The sequence below is a fragment of the Myotis myotis genome, unplaced genomic scaffold (assembly GCF_014108235.1).
Source record: "Myotis myotis isolate mMyoMyo1 unplaced genomic scaffold, mMyoMyo1.p scaffold_m19_p_9, whole genome shotgun sequence".
Taxonomy (NCBI): Eukaryota; Metazoa; Chordata; class Mammalia; order Chiroptera; family Vespertilionidae; genus Myotis; species Myotis myotis.
Genome location: NW_023416401.1, coordinates 80364617 through 80382140, shown reverse-complemented (window position 1 = coordinate 80382140; position 17524 = coordinate 80364617). Strand labels below are relative to the sequence as shown.

At 46.4% G+C, this 17524-nt stretch overlaps 1 protein-coding gene across 1 annotated transcript; it reads right to left on the bottom strand.

Annotated features, from left to right (window-relative positions):
• Positions 1-11969: 11969 nt before the first annotated feature.
• NXT1 (nuclear transport factor 2 like export factor 1) lies at positions 11970-15106 on the bottom strand. The gene is made up of 2 exons (XM_036323192.1): positions 14866-15106; positions 11970-12687 (listed from the first exon to the last, which is right to left on the bottom strand). Exon 2 carries the CDS (start codon positions 12625-12627, stop codon positions 12205-12207), a length of 423 nt encoding a protein of 140 aa, XP_036179085.1. The 5' UTR covers positions 12628-12687; positions 14866-15106; the 3' UTR covers positions 11970-12204.
• Positions 15107-17524: the final 2418 nt, after the last annotated feature.

Below are 17524 nucleotides of genomic sequence, written 5' to 3'. Positions count from 1 at the left end.
AAAGCTGGAAACATGTTTAATGACTTGGGGAAATGCTTACCATATAATGAGTAAAGAAGGCTACATTATTTTACTTGTATCTCATCTGAGGATATGTTTATTGATTGGGGGGAGGGGGAGAAAAACACTGATGGGAGAGAAACATCCATTAGCTGCCTCCCATCCTCGCCCTGGGCTCGAACCCACAACTTTTCCGTGTTTTGAACGAGGCTCCAACCCGGACTCTCCCGACCAGGTCAAGGAGGCTCCATTCTTTTACATAGGGAATGATCTAAGTTAAAAACATGTCAATACACTAGACTGGAAATAACTATAACAAATTCTGAACTGCCCTGAGAGTGAGCGCACAAGAAGCTTGCGCAGCTCCAAGGCCCAGCCTACCCGCGCCAGCCCCGCCCGGCACGACCGCCCCACCACTCCTCCTGAGCTGCCTGGGTCAGAGGGCTGCAGGGGCAGGTCGGGCCACGCCCTGCAAGGGCTGGCCTAGCGCTGCGGCGGGGCAGGGGCTGGATGGGCACCTCAAGCCCCAGGGAAGAGGGTGGGTCGCGGGAGGTGATGAAACGAGCCGCCATCCCGGATATTGATGTACAGCTAAGCCAGCGTGCGAGGGCCGAAGCTTCGGCCTCCCAGGCGTCTGGTCTGGTCCACCCCTCTCCCCTGCACTCAGTCCCGCAGAGGCGCTGGGAGCAATCAGCAGGGCGCTGTGAGTCCAGAAGGCCATTGCTGCGGGCTGGGTGTCCGGGTGGGTAACCTCCGAGCCCCCGCGAAGGGAGAGCAGCCGCCGGGGACCAAGGTCAGGCTACCTGCAGCCCTGGCACAGGGTGGCCTCTAGGAGAGGAATGATGTCTCCCCCTAGTGGGCGATTTTCTTAATATGTGGATTCCAAGGCTCTATAGTGCTACAAATTAGGTTATATTGCAGTGGGTCAAATTAAGCATATTTAGGGAAGTTTGGGGTTAAGACCTTATTTGAGTTTTTGCACGTGCGTTTAATTTGGGCAAATTAGTAGAACTAAGTTATTTCACACAAGGTTACTTGCCATTTTTAAATATTTAGAATATGCCCTGACTGGTTTGGCTCAGTGGATAGAGCGTCGGCCTGCGGACTGAAGGGTCCCAGGTTGGATTCCGGTCTGGGGCATGTACCTTGGTTGCAGGCGCGTCCCCAGTGGGGAGTGTGCAGGAGGCAGCTGATCGATGGTTCTCTCTCATCGATGTTTCTAACTCTCTGTCCCTCTCCCTTCCTCTCTGTGAAAAATCAATAAAATATATTTAGAATGTATATACAGTAAAACCTCTATATAACTAATTTGGGCAAGGAGGTATCCGTTAAAGCTGAAGTCCATTATATAATAAAGTAAATTTTTCGAATGCATATGTTTAAAAAATGACAAATTATTTTACCTGTTTTTACTTATGTGGACACGTTTGTGCAATTAAATTAAGTATATACGAAAAGTTTAATTTCACAGAAAAGTGTTCTATATGTGTTAGTGCTTATGTACTCACCATAATTTTGAGACTGTAATAAACAAGCAATCTAAATAGAACTAAACATTTTTCCAAAAATACATTTTAATTATACACACACACACACACACACACACACACACACACACACACACTGAGTGGCCAGATTATTATGACCACCCCATCAGTACTTCGTTGGGCCACCTTTTGCCTTCAATACTGCGGCGATTCTTCTTGGCATTGACTCCACAAGATGTTGAAAGGTGATGTGAGGAATTTGACACCAGGCCTGATGAAAAGCACTGTCCAGTTCTGTGAGATTTGATGGTTGTGGAACCAGCTGCCTGATGGCTCTTTTAACTTCGTCCCACAAATGCTCAATTGGATTGAGATCTGGTGATTGTGGGGGCCACCTAAGCAAAGTAAAGTCTCCCTCATGTTCTTGAAACCATTCCTGCACAATACGAGCACCGTGGCATGGTGCACTGTCTTGTTGGAAGAAGCCATCTCCATTGGGATATGCCATCAACATGATAGGATGAACCTGATCAGCAAAGATACTTAGGTATGTTGTGCTATTCAGAAGTTGTTCCACATGAATTAAAGGGCCCAAATCATGCCAGGAAAACATGCCCCAAACCATAACACTGCCCCCACCAGCCTGAAGGGTTGTACTCATGCATGTGGGATGCATGCTTTCATGCTGTTTCTGCCAAATTCTCACTCTGCCATCTGCATGATGCAACTGGAAATGTGATTCATTGGACCACATGACTTTTGTCCAATGCTCGACTGTCCAATCCTTGTGTTCCTGTGCATATTGGAGACGTTTTATCTTGGTAACTGCAGACAGCAAAGGTGTTCGAACAGGCCTTGGGCTTCCATATCCCATATGATGCAGTGTATGGCTAATTTGCCTACAAATATCAGGTGGTCATAATAATATGGCCACTCAATATATATGCCTAAGAAACTGTCTGACCATTCGAATGTTGACCGGTAGCTATGACGTGCACTAACCACCAGGGAGCAGACACTCAACACAGGAGCTGCCGAGTGACAGCAACTTTGCAGAGTGCCCTCTTGCACTCTGGGATGGTGGACTGCCGGTTTCGGCCTGATCCCTGCAGGCCAGGCCGAGGGACACCACCTCACTCTGCAGATGCCCCAGGTGCAGCCAGCCAGGGAGGGACTGGGGGAGGTTGGCTCCAGGGCATGTCCGGCCCATCTCACCCAGTCCCGCCCCGCTGGCCACCTTCTAGTTAATTGCCTTTCAATGTGCATGAATCCGTGCACCGGGCCTCTAGTATTTAACTAAACAAATAAAATTTTATAAAAACTGCCTGACCGGTTTGGCTCAATGGATAGAGCGTCGGCCTGTGGACTCAAGGGTCCCAGGTTTGATTCTGGTCAAGGGCATGTACCTTGGTTGTGGGCACATCCCCAATAGGGAGTGTGCAGGAGGCAGCTGATCGATGTTTCTAACTCTCTATCCCTCTCCCTTCCTCTCTGTAAGAAATCAATAAAATATATTAAAAAAATTTATAAAAACAAAAAATGTTTCTATTATTGTCTCCAGATGATGATATATCCAGACACTCCCACTGTGGCATGAAATGTTCACTATTGAGGCACTTGCTTTAGGCAATCCTGCTTTGAAAAACTATCAAGTTTTGTTTGAACTTTTGAAGTCTGGTGTTTTTTTATAATTAACTCCCCACAATTATGAAAATGGGTATAATAAAGCTGAATTTTGTTATCTGATGAATTGTTAATAAATGTTATTAGAACATTGAGGTACAATCTCTGATAACGTTATTTTTGGGTGTGTTATTTCTTTTTCCTCCTCATCTTCACTCCCATCCTCATCTTCCAAGGTCATCACCTCATCTGCTTCTTCACTTTCAGTCATAGCGTGATACCCAGGGTCACCTTCATCTTCTAACCACTGTACAACATCTTCCTTAACTACTTCTCTTCTCCACCAATATTACAGGTGTCAGTTTATTTATTTTTAAATATACTTTTATTGATTTCAGAAAGTAAGGGAATAGGAGAGAATGATGAAAGAGAATCACTGATCAGCTGCCTCCTGTATTCCCCCTACTGGAGATTGAGCACGAAACTGGGCATGTGCCCTGACTGGGAATCGAACCCTGACCTCCTGGTTCATAGGTCAATGCTTAACCACTGAGCCGCATTGGCCAGGCAGGTATCAGTTTATGCTCTCCATCTGTATTGGCACAAAGCAGTGCCTAGATCCTATCCTTGCTGATTTTTCTTCCAGATGTCCATTTTTCATATTTGGAGGCTTGTGTGTTTTCAGGCACAGAATGCCAGAACAAACCAGTTTTGTCACACTAAATCTGAGATTGTAATAGCATTTTGTTATTTATACATTCTATTAAAATTTGCCTAAATGGTTCAGTATCTTCTCTTGGAGCACTTGAAATTTCACTGTAAATTCCTTTGTTCATAATTCCGTGCCTTTGAGAAAGAGCCAAAGGCATCCATCACTTCTTTCAATGATGTCTTTATATGATTTGCTAATTTAATTGCTGCGGATTTCAACTCAACTGTCCGAACAGGAACCCCACAAGAACGTTGTTGTGGGTACCATTTCAACAGTGCTTCTTTGACTGAAGTTTCATATGCCAATTCATGATTTCTGGAATTAGTGTTTGCACCTACATCACATATTAATGCAATGTTTTTATTTTATCTGTTTTTTTTTAAATATCTGATACAGTTTGCTTTCTTATGCCATATTGCTCACATATATGAGACACAGACACTCCCGACTTCAACGTCTGTATGGCTTCCAATTTTTGATTTAGCGTTAAATTGACTCTTTCATTTGTCCATAGTTTAAGGTTAGGGTTACAACTACGTGCTTTACTATCTTCTAATCTAATAAAAGAGAAACATGCAAATTGACTGCACCTCTGCTACACCCCAAGCCACGCCCACCAGCCAATAAGAGCGACTGTATGCAAGTTAACCCAACCAAGATGGCGGCCGGCAGCCACAGAGCTGGAGCAAGCAGGAGGCTTGGTTGCCCCAGCGATGGAGGAAGCTAAGCTTCCTGCCTGCCCTGGCTGGCTGTGGCCTCCGCTCAAGGCAACAAAGTTTCAATTATAGAAGATAAATAAATCCCAGATACCTGCTTCCAGCCAGCCTCCACTGGGAGATTGGGTGGCTGGGGGCCGTGGCCAGCCTGCAAACAGCCATCAGCCACTCACCCAGACTGGCCAAGCACCTCAGCAGGACCCCCCTACTTCTGAAGGGGGTGTGGCCAGTCTGAAAACAGCCCTCAGCCCCTCACCCAGGCTGGCCTAGCACTCCAGCGGGGACCCCTACCCTGAAGGGGGTGTGGCCAGTCTGAAAATGCCCCTCAGTCCCTCACCCAGGCTGGCCAGGCACCCCAGTGGGACCCCCACCCTGATCCAGGACACCCTTCAGGGCAAACCAGCCAACCCCCACCCATGCAGCAGGCCTCTATCCTATGTAATAAAAGGGTAATATGCAAATTGACCCTAAAAGCAGAAAGACTGGGTATGACTGGTCACTATGACACACACTGACCACCAGGGGGCAGACGCTCAATGCAGGAGCTGTCCCCTGGTGGTCAGTGCACTCCCACAGGGGGAGCTCTGCTCAGCCACAAGCCAGGCTGACAGCTGCCAGTACAGCGGTGGTGGTGGGAGCCTCTCCCGCCTCCTCAGCAGCGCTAAGGATGTCTGACTTCAGCTTAGGCCTGCTCCCCGCTGGCAAGTGGACATCCTCCGAGGGCTCCCGGGCTGCCAGAGGGATGTCTGACTGCCAATCCCCTGGGGAGTGGGCCTAAGCCAGCAGGTGGTCATCGCCCGAGGGGTCCCAGACTGCGAGAGGGCACAGGCCGGGCCAAGGGACTCCCCCGAGTGCACAAATTTTTGTGCACTGGGCCTCTAGTACATACATAATTTTAAATTTATACTTAATTTTAAACTTACACTGAATAGTTCTAGTACATGCGTGCATTCACTAATCACTGGGAGTAAACAAACGCACATGGCTGGGACATGGCTTAGCACACTTCTGAAAAATCAGCCAGCACTTGTTAAATCTGCTACAGAAAGTCATGCCACTCAACAACAGAACCAATTACTACTCGAAATGCAGTATGATCACATGCTAATCATTCGCCAAACATTGTTTAGGAGTGATAACTCTTGGATTTAAATATGTAGACTATAGTTGTAGATATGTAATATTTATGTCAGAAAAATTCTATAGTGTTTTTTCCAACATATGGCCTATTCACTAAATTTGTTCAAAGTAACAATGAATTAATAACAAAACAATAATCTGTTAATTTAACTATAAGCAAATCTTGCTTAAAAGCCTTTTTAAATTAACAGGGTGTTAATTTTCACATATGACATACGGACTGGAAATTTTGTGCATTAAGTCCAAAGTTCGTTAAATTGAGGTCCAAAAAATCAAAGGTTTACTATATTTTTGAGAGACCCTATCCCCAGCATATTTCAATGAAACTTCTTTGGAGACTTCATTGCTCAGCTCAGTCTCAGGTTGGGCTATTCTGTGGGGAGAAGTGAGACCACTTCCCGCATTGCCCAATAACTTCAGCCCTTTACTTCTGGCTGCAATACTTCTAATTCATAAATACATGAAAAAGCAAGATGTGCATGCTATAAAAAAAAAAAATGAAGTCTAAGACAGCGGTTTTCAACTTTTTTCATCTGATGGCACACATAAAATTCAGTACCACACCAAAAAATACATATATTTTTGCTGATCTGACAAAAAATAGGTATAATTTTATTGATTAACCAATAATAATAATAGTAATTACCTTTTTACTCCAAAGTGACTTTTTAAAAAATCAGGTGCCTAGTGCTGGCCAAGTAGCTCAGTTGGTTAGAGCTTCATCCTGATACAAAAATGTTGCAGGTTACATCCCCTATCAGGGCACAAACAAGAATCAACCAATGAATGCATAAATACGTAGAACAACAAATTGATCTCTTCTCTCTCTCTCTCTCTCTCTCTCTCTCTCTCTCTCTCTCTCTCTCTCTCTCTCATCATTTTATTATTTGACAATCTAAGGGAAAAGAGGTCAGTGCCCCTGACTAAATAGTCAGGTGTTTCATGTTTAAAAAAATCACTGGCTGAAAATCGCTGGTCTAAGAGGATATATAGCAGCAAATGCCTTGTTCCCACATTAAAACCCTAAATCCGCCCTGGCTGGTTTGGCTCAGTGGATGGAGCGTCAGCCTGTGGACTGAAGGGTCCCAGGTTCAATTCCGGCCAAGGGCACATGCCTGGGTTGCAGGCTCGATCCCCAGTAGGGGGCGGGCGGGAGGCAGCCAATCAATTATTCTCTTTCATCATTGATGTTTCTCTCTCTCTCTCCCTCTCCCTTCCTCTCTAAAAATCAATAAAATATATTTAAAAAACCAAAAAACAATAACAACCCTAAATCCAATCCCTAAGGACAGCCATCATTAAGTTTTTGCCAATTTCTCCAGAAAACCCGTGCTACAGAGCAAGCCTATACTATATGGAATCTCACCCCTCTCCTTTTTTAAAACACAAATCCACTTCCTCATCTGTAAACAGTTCTTGAGATATTCTTACTGCCTGTAACAACTATTGTTAATATTCTAAGAAGTGTTTGAACTTTGCCGTCTGACTACCAATGAATCTCAAAGATTGTTTCATATGCATATCATGGACAAGTCGGCCTCTTGTTTTCAAGGCTACGCAATAATCCATCTGAGGAAATAGTGTAACCTGTTTAATTGCTTATTGGTGGACTCTTCGAGTGCTTTTACTATTATTAGAAAGTCTGCTACGATGAATTATCTTGTATATGGGCAATTGTGTTTGCAAAACACATATAGGAATGGAACTTCAGGAATAAGGGAGGTGAGTTTTAAATGCCACTTGCCCTCTGAAGAACTTGCACCAATCAAATCCCCCCAAAACGGAGCAGGAATGCTCCTTTTCCTGGACCCGGGCCAACAGGGAGTACAGCAAAATGTGTTGGTCCATTCTCACTATGATAAATGAAAAGTGGTGACTCATATCTGTTGGACAACTTTGCAAGTTGCAGAAAGGCCCATCAAACTGTCTTACCTGTTAAGAGGGATGTGCTGACTCCCAGAAGGCCTGGAGGTGGAGTACATGGGCTTTGGGGTTGGTTCAGTCACATAGTGGACCGAGGCTTCCTTTTCCCCTCTGCTCTTCGCTTCTGTTTGCTGGGCCAGGTCCCTGAACCTGCCACTCTTGCAAGGACAATAGGATTCCTCTGCCTGAGACCCAGCAGGAGGTCTACTCAAAGATGAGCAGGGGTTCAATCCCCTGAAAATAAGTTACAAAGTAGGATTTCAAAATGGCCACAACATCCACTATAGTCCTCCTTTATAACGTGCATCTTAAAAATTAGGCTGGTTGAGCACCTTGTTCAATATAAACAGACCATCTATATTTTTGTGATCTGCATGCATTAGTTCTTTTCCAAGGTTTCTGTTTTGCTAAGCCTTGCTGATTTATAAACTCATTAAGTGTTAAATTATCTTTGTCTTATGTAACAGATATTTCCCCCCATTCGCTGGCATCCTTCAGGATGCCATGAACATCTCTTTCTTCACAAGCTTACCTCCACTACCACTTCCAGCCCCAACCCCACTCCTAACCACCACGTGGAAAAGTTGGTCACAAGATTGTTTCCATTGCTTTTCTAAACTGGGTTGAGAGTAGGGTGAGGGGAGTGGGGCACTAAGGCACACAGTGAAAGGAAGTGCTCACTTTCACGTATGTTCAGGTGCTGATCTTGTCCTTGTGTGGTCTTGAGAGCAGCACCTCCTTACATTTTGCACACTAACCAGCTCTTTATTTCACCAAATGCCTTGTCCACACATTAAAAACCTAGAATCCAATCCCTAAGGACAGTCATCACTAAGTTTTTGCCAATTTTTCCAGAAAGTCCATGCATACAGAGCAAGCCCACATGGAATTGAAACCAGACAATCAATGGGTCTGGGCTGCCTGTCACTACTTGAGCCAATTCACTAGAGACAGGGCTGAATCATATATGAGCATTTATTCCAATAATGCCGACAGTATGGGAGAATAGCAGGTCACCCACAAAAATCTGCTCTCCACCTCCCTCCCTCATAAGCCAGCTGCTGATACTGGGGTAGGAGGACAAAGATAACATGGGGAAGTAGGCAAAAGGGATAAGAATGGGTATGCAAAATGGGCAGTTTACAGGCAATGTGGGCTGGGGGGTTTGCAAAGGGCTGGGGGTTGCAAAGGGATGGGGGTTTGCAAAGGGCTGGGGGAGTTGGCAAAGGGATGGGGGTTTGCAAAGGGCTGGGGGGTTGCAAAGGGCTAGGGATTTGCAAAGGGCTGGGGGAGTTGCAAAGGATTGGCGCCTCTAGTTTCTGCAACAAGGTTGTTGTTAGTCTTATAGGCAGCTCCTGGATGTGGAAGATGGGCCGAATTTCCAGGTGACAGAAGCCCTGCCCCACCAGGTGGGGGTCGGAGGAAGCTGGTGGGAACCAAGGAGGGGACCCTGAGCTGGAGCAGGGCAGGCAGGATGGGAAAGGAACCCAGTTCGGTGGCCCAACTCTGCCCCCTCCTCCATCATTCCTGAGATTGCAAGACATTCAGGCAAAGGTTTTCACAAAGTTGGGAATGAAAGTCTGAATTTTTTAAGTGTTTTCTCATCCTTCCCAATCCATTCCCTTCATCCCAGCAAAAGGACCTTGAAACCAAAGCTGCGGATCCATTTATATTTTCAGGCTGTGAAAACAGAAGTGGACACAAATTTCTAAATCTGGTATAGAAAATTAATTGTAAGGCAAATCTAGATGGTGTAGTTACTACTTATTTTTGCAAATTTTATACATTTTAAATTATTTTAATACTAACGATCATTTAAAATTAATTGTGCTTAGGGGTGATGTTAATCCCTGTGTGGGTTTTTATTCTGGCCCAAATCCACAAACTTTATGGTGTGGAGAAGGGGAGGAGGGGAGCTCGCTTTCTCTGTTTCACTCTCTCCTGATGATGGCTACTTCCATGTCCCTGAGGCAGGTCAGCTCTGGGGCAACACTGCAGCTGGGAGGCGGTGACAAAGCGCGGTCTGTTAGTTCAAATTGGTTTTAATTCTATGAAGGCTACAGTGGTAGCGCAGTAAGGTGGGCAGGGAGCAGAGGGAAGTCTTGGATGGTCTGAGGGAGAAGTGGTGAGGCCCTAACTCAGTGATGGCGAACCTTTTGAGCTCGGCGTGCCAGCATTTTGAAAAACCCTAACTTAACTCTGGTGCCGTGTCACACATAGAAATTTTTTGATATTTGCAACCATAGTAAAACAGACTTATATTTTTGATATTTTATATACTTAAATGCCGTTTAACAAAGAAAAATCAACCAAAAAAATGAGTTCGCGTGTCACCTCTGACAGGCGTGTCATAGGTTCGCCATCACTGCCCTAACTGAACAGAGGTGGGAGGGGCAGGAGCTGGCCTGGGGAGGGGAGGTGGTGAAGGCAGAGTGCTTGGAACCTCTGGTAGAAGTGAAATGGGTGGGAGGTGAAATGGACAGTGAGCAAAGCTGAGGGGGTGCTAATGGACCATTTAAACTCAGATTAGCTATTCAGAAAATGCCAGAAAGCATCTAAATCTGGTCAGCTCCAAGCTCAGTAGATACACACCATCCTGCTCACCTTTGTAACCATGATCCATGTAGCAGGCTCTGTCCTAAGAACACTGTGCACACTTATGCCACGTAAAATCCTACCCCACGGTGCAGATGAGGAAACTGAAGCTTGCAGATGCTGAGCAGTAGATGAAATTTGACCGCAGTTGGTGTCCCTGCAATGCCCATTTTTTAACCTTCACTCTTCTCTGACAGATCAGTCTCCCAGCAAGAAAAAGAGTGCATATTCCAAAAATTCAGTGGTCCTCCAGCCTTATTGAGCACCAGGGCCTTCATGGACAGCTTATTTGGTCAGTGGTGGGGCCCTGAGAACCCGAATCCTTAGCAAATGCCCAGGGGATGGTCCAGAGAAGCACAGCTCTAGGTCTCTAGAGTGCCTGTTCCAAACCTTTTTTCTTGCTTGGGGATAGGTTTTGCTACAGTACGTGACACAGGCCCTGAAGCAATAATGGCCTGAAGATAGGATTTACTTCTAAGGCTGGGAGTAGGCAAACTGAGACCATTTTGGTGGTTTCACATGGTCACCAGAGACCCAGGCTCCTTCCAGCTCAACATAAACCTACCTCTAGAGTAGGGGTGGGGACAGTCCAGCCTGCGAAATCATTTTGTCTGGTCCTGCCAAGGCATTAGGAGTGAGTTAATTAAATGTTTCATCAAATATAGCAGGCTAATTTTTAAGCTGATAATTTTGTATAGTCCGAGTGATGTTATATCCAAATGGCCATTGGCAGAAAAAAGGTTCCTCACCCCTGCTCTGGAGTACAGCCAAGTTGTCCTCCTGGCCCAAGAATGAGCCAGAGCCAGTGGTCCAGCCATCAAAGCTGCCTTCCAGGCAGCAGGGCACAGGAAGAAAGGTCTTTTGAAGCAGTATTCCCCTACAAGTCCAACCCTTCTACATTGGCTGGGACTTGGTCATTTATTTAGCTATAAATCAAGTGGGAAGTCCTCTTTCAGGTGGGTACCTTGTTTCGCTCAACATTGGGCTTCAGTAACTAGAGAAGGGGAAGCGTATTAGGAGGAAACTGTCATCTGTGCCACCCTACACATCCATAGTTTCCTTCTCAAAGGGAAATCCTAGCTACTCTACCTCCAACTAGCACACTTATCAAAGAAAATTTAACTGGGGAAGCCACTTGGCTACGAGATCTCCTCTATTGGTTCAAGGATGATGGAACTTTCTAGGTTTCTATTTATTTGTTTACATTGGAGAAATGCAATTAGAGTTGGTCTTCAGGGCCAATAAAACTAGCTTCTAATTCTAATGTCTCCCCCACCCCAACCTCAGTACTTCTTCCTCATAAAAGCAGTTCTTTATCTTCTGTTCATAAGAGAGCAGTTAATATAGTTGCTTCATTTACAAGCAGTTATTAGCTCTTCAGTATTTTACCTGTTCTCATTCACTTAGCTCTTAGCTAAGGTTCTAAGGTAGGGCCCAGCTACCTACATTAGGTGATTCTGATGTTTTCTAGAGTAAACTACACACTGAGACACCAAGGTCTTTTGCAAAATGCCAATGCCCAGCACTACCTCAGACATTAGGGTACAGTTAGTCTGGGATGTGTGGCCTGAGCAAAGGTAATTTCAGTGTCGCAAGGGATTCCAGTGTGGAGATGGCCATGAAGCCCAGCTCCAGTACATTTGTGTGCACGCCCATGCCTGGGCAGGTGCTTGCCCCTGGACCTCACACCTCTGCAGGTGCCTTCTACTAAGATTACTGCCTTTAACCTACCTTCTAAAAACCTGTCAAACACATTAGGCAAGAGAAAAGAAACAACATTTGTAGTATTATTTTATTTGTCAGAATTTCCAGAACCAGGGTCTCTACTGGACAAGTAGAAAAATAGAAAACTGTACTACGAAAAGGCAACTATGACAAATAAGTATACTCGTAAAGGGGCTCCTTGGACTTGAGCAAATGCAGAGTTCACCCTGGGCAGCGTAGCCCACAACAACAGAAAGGAACTGGTGTCCCCACATTTTGAGATGTGTTTCTCTCCAGACCTCTACTAGCTGGCCCAGTCCTGGAACCGGAAGCAATCACTTGCTATCTTCCACACTGTGTTGCTAGGTGAGGCCTGGGCAGTCAGAAGGAAGTTCTGGTTGAAGTCCCGTTGTTTGTTGCCTTCAAACTTCACTGTTCCACAGATCACAACGAGGACTGTGGTCTGGCTTGGGGTGGCTTCATCATGTACAGGCTGGCAGTCAACCACATTGATTTGGAACTCACTGGAAGGCAACATTTCAAAAAACTCACTCAAGGACTCTTGTCCTGAAACTGCGTTTCCATTCCACACCAGGGTGGCTGTGCCCATGTAGAGGCGGGACAGCAGGCGCCTCCGCTTATCCATGGTGGTGTAGTAGACGTTGACGAACTCCTCAGCAGCCCTGCAGGCCTGATCCACGTAGGTCTTGAAGTCTACGGATGCCATCTCTGGCTCTCCCGAAGGAGGCCTCCACCCAGGTGCTTCCTGCACCTGAGAGAGCCGGGGCTGTGGGGCAGGAAGGTTGAAGAGAACCCAGGTGAATGCCAAACTTCGCTCTATCCTAACAAAGAACAATCCTCCTTTTCTATTGGTGGTAAAACACTTAATTACATACTATAGAGAGATGACTCTAGTCTCAAATGGCTGCCGACACCTCATCTTACTAAACCTCAGTTTGCTCCTCTTAAAATGGAAATATTACCACTTGTGGCACAGTTGTAATGTGAGAAATTGCTTAGTTAGAAAAGCCTGATACCGACATCTCAGAAAATAGTAGCCATTACTATGAATTTTAAAAATCTCATTTTATAAAACAGTATACATGACTATGGAAGGTCAGTTTTTCCCGAAAGTGTGGATAGTGAGGAAAATCTATCCGGTAAAGACAGTGGACTTTGTTGAAGGGAACAGTGGCCCAATAGAGGCCAATCAGATGGCATAAGCTCATCAGTTGGTGACAGTCTTCATGGGTTCACTCCAGAGACAAAAAGGGTTTTAAAAAAAAGTCATTTCTTAAGAGGGTAAGAGAACAAATGCCACAAGGGCAGAACCAAAATGATGGTCGTAATTCTCATGATAAGCTATAAACAGCAAACCTGGCAGCTGGCTGGGAATGAGAATGGAGAACACCTAGCATCTGTGAGCACAAATACCCACCACCGGGTAAGTCCTGTAAGCCACAATGGAAAGACAAGATAGAACCAAAGAGAGTCTATGGGGTGGTGGGGAGGGGTATGAGAGCGGCAAAAATAATTTCAACTGTAGCTGCGATGCTACATTTCCCTCAAAAAAAACAAAAACAAAATGTCCCAAAGCATAAAGAAATAGTATTACTTGTGTGTGTTTGTTTTTTTTTAAGGGTATGGTACAACTGTTATAGTTCCCTGTTCTTTTTTGCATGTTGGACCAATCTATGTTGAAGTTCTCATTAGTCCAACCGGATCATAAAATATTTCACTAAAAAAGAATCCAACATTACTGAAATAGTGGATATGCTTATACTTACAAAATTAAATATTAAACCTTTCCTTAAATTTCTCAGACCTTAACTTTTTAAATGAAATCCATAAAAGATTACACAGAGGACCTGGAAGCAGCCGGGGCTGAGAAAAGTGGAGGCCTCCGCCTCCCGTAAAGAACTCTAAGGCGCCGGGAGGGAGCACCGTCCTAGGGGTGAGCACTTCCAGGGCCAGATGCCCACCTTGGTCTTCCCACTCCCTCCATGAACCTGAAGTCAAGCCCCCGCAGACACTCTCGGCTGGTATTTGCTAAATGCTTTGCACGCATTACCTCACTGAATGGTCGCCACAAATGGGCGAGAGGGTATGAGTAGCACTAAACAACAATTATACTTAATAAGAAAATTGAAACAGGTTTAGTCAAGGTCTTGAAAGTAAGCACACTCCTAATTGATCATTTACAAGAGCGTTGGTAGCCCTTAAAAACATGTTGTCAAGATTATGCTGACCTTTTACTGGCTTATTTTTTTAAAGTTCCTGCATTTTGAAACCAAGGCTATCGGAGCACAATTCCCGGATGCTAGTTTGAAAATTCCGCTCAGGGGCCCAAGTTTCTGTCTTGCTGGAATTCTGAGCCACATTCATCGCCTGGACATAACCTCAGTCCCTCTCCCATCTCACGGATCTCAGACACCCGCCTCTGCTCCCCGCCCCCGTTCCCAGCCCCGTGGGGTTCCCCAAGCGGTCTTTCCAAACACAGGTAACCACCTGCCCGCCCGAGGCTTCACACAACGACCACTGACCAGGGCACGTGGGTCGCTTACAGGGCTGAGGGCCCGCCTCCATCAAGTCAGAGAAAAGGAGACTGGAAACAAGCAGGACCGGAGAGGCTCTGAAGCTCGCCGCTTCCCAGGGTCCCCGCCCTGAGGTCTTTGAGGCTGGACCTGGGATGAAACAGGCCCCGTTTCTGGTGGCGAGTGGCTGTCAACCGAACCAGGAAAGCACGCTCTTCCTGGACCCAAACCTGCTCCAGGGCACGGGCACTTCATCGTCCAGCGCACCGACTGCCCAGCGTTTCGCACAGGCCAAAGCCTGACACAGACCCGCAGCGCTGCCTCCCGGGCAGGGGCAACACCCGGCTTCACCCTGACAATGGAGGGCGTGGGGGACACACGTGGGAGATGTCTCGGGAGTCCCTCCGACCGCCCGCCCGGGGATCACCTACCTGCGCCGGCGAAGGCCGGGGTCGGCGTGGGCGGCGACCTCGGTCAGCCCGGTCGGCGTTGGCGTTGGCGTTGGCGTTGGCGTTGGCGGTCCTCCTCCCGGCGCCCCCCGCGCGGACCACAGCTCCTTGGAGAACTGGCCCCCCGAGGTCACGGGGCGGGCCTGCGGAGGCTCCGCGCCCCTCCGCTGCTCGCCGGAGCGCCCCGACAGCGCCCGCCCACCTGCCGTGAATGGCAGTTGTGCCAGCCAGTGGCCCGGCGAGCTCGCAGGCTAGCTCCGCCTACGTGTGGCTCAGAGGAGAGGGCGACTTCCGGGAGAGGCGCTTTCCCAGAAGACCGCGGCCAATCTACGCCGAAGTTCTCATTGGTCCAACCGGATCATAGACTCCCGCCCAAGGGGCTAGTGGGACCTCTGATTGGATAAAACCTCCAAGTTCCGTCCTGGGACGCGGGGGTGGGTGGGCTCTCCGGCGCGAGGCGGTCATTTAGTAGGAGGATGGGCTACGGGTGCGGTCGGGGGGGCGGCAGAGGGGAAGTCAGGCTGCACCGCGAGGGCGCCAGGAAAACCCCGCCTAGACTGTGGGTGAAGCCCGCAGAACCTCTGCTGAGCTCCACCTGCTCAAGTGCCTGAGCTGGTCCTAAAGAATACATAGAGGAAACCAATTTACGTTAAGTGGGGATTTAAACTAAAAGTGAGGCAAGAGTTGAGGGTGTGGGTCAGGCTTGAAGTGGCAAAAGTGTGCCAAATAGGGAAACTTACCTGCTTGTGTCCTGTGAATTGCGGGGCTAGGAAAACCGCCTGGCTCCAGCTCTGTCTCAGAGCTTGGTTGATATTTTGATTCTTTCTATTCTCCAGCCTTGAAACTAGCTGCATTTCAGCTAATCTGGAACCTAAGCTGATTTTTTTTTTTTTTTTTTTACTGGACTTTTGTTTAAAACAACAGGCTCAGTAGAATGGAACCAGTTAGCCCCGCCGGTGTGGCTCAGTGGTTGAGTGTGGACCCATGAACCAAGAGGTCCTGAGTGCAATTTCCCGTCAGGACACATGCCTGGGTTGCAGGCGGAATCCCCAGTAGGGGGCATGTAAGAGGCAGCCGATTGATGTTTCTCTCCCACCGATGTTTCTATCCCTCTCCCTCTTGCTCTACAACATAAATCAATAAAAACATGTATTTTTTTAAAAAAAGAATGGAACCAGTTAGCACGGGCTTTGGGAAATTTAGAGTTTACAACATAAATTTAAAAATTTGGTTTCTTCAGACACAAGATTCTCAGGTCCATCCGCTGCTCTGAGGGACTGAATAATTCCTTGCATATAAATCTGTGGGGGCCCTCTGGGAATTCGAGGTTTACTGACTTGCCCCATCTTTAGAATGTGCATGCATTCAGCTCGTACCTTGTTAGCTGCCTACACTATGGTGTACCTTTGCTTGAATTCCTAAGAGAATCCTTGCTCAGATTTCAGGACAAATTTAGAAACTGGGTGGTCTCTAATGTAGGTACCCCTCACCCCTATCAACTTAAATACAGTAGGTGAAAAATTTGGATTGTAAAAAATTAAGTTGTAGACTGAGTAGAGAGGGTGAACTAGCATCTATGGAGCAGTATTCACACTAAAATGACTTTATAAAGCCTGAGACAATAAAATTAGGATGTAATGTACAGAAATCCAAATCATAGCATCAATGGAATGAAAATGAGAGCTGACTTACTACATGCCCATTAGGTTGAGTATCTACTGCTTTAAGTTTCCTCATGTTTCCCATCAAAGCCATTTTTATTTTGTTAACAAATGGTCCTTGCCACCAATCCAATGCCAACAGGAGCCCACAGTCTGAGGTGGTTAAAAGGAGAGACCGTTTTCGAACCAGAGAAACACAGCTTGGGTGGAAACCGAAAGGGGTGCACTCCCACTCGCTCTCCAAAGGAGAGGCCCACTTTTATAAAGTCCCTGCCATGGTCCCTGATTGGTCTATTTCTATGCAAATGCTGAATCCAAATTTATACATTTTAATTGGTGCACTTAGCATTGTCCTGATTGGTTAGAATCATGCACCCACTTGGTCCTTATGGAGATGCTTTGATTGGTTGGTAAAGATGCAAAGGAGGATGTAGCACACAGTTCCAAATGAACAGGGCATATCTTGGTCGAAATATGATTCCAGAAACTTCTTTATACGCATTGGCTCCAATGGCAAGAAGTCTTGGCAGCCTGACCTGTTGTGCCTCCCTAAGATGCATTATGCATGAGAGGCCTGGGTCAGCAATGGCTGCCAGGTTCTGGTTATGAATTTGAGTCCAAGTAGCCAGGAGGAGCCCTTCCTGACAGGTATATTTCTTCTCAGAGTCCATGGTTTCATTCTGATAACTTTGGTGGAGGTATCATTATTCTCAGTTTTACAGATGAGGAGCTGAGAGACAAATTAAATGATCAGCCTGGAGCCATAGAGCTGCTTCAAATCTAGAAAAGCTGGTTAGGAGGACATTTGTCCAGTGAAAACAAAGCTTTAGCCCTGAGAGCCAGCAGAACCAATAGCAGGAGGGTGAGAGGACTGGTTTGTGCCTCCATCATCTAAAATTGTGCCTGACCCATAGCAAGGACCCAATAAATACTATGTGAATAGACAGACAGGTCTGGGTTCAAATCATTGCTCCACAACA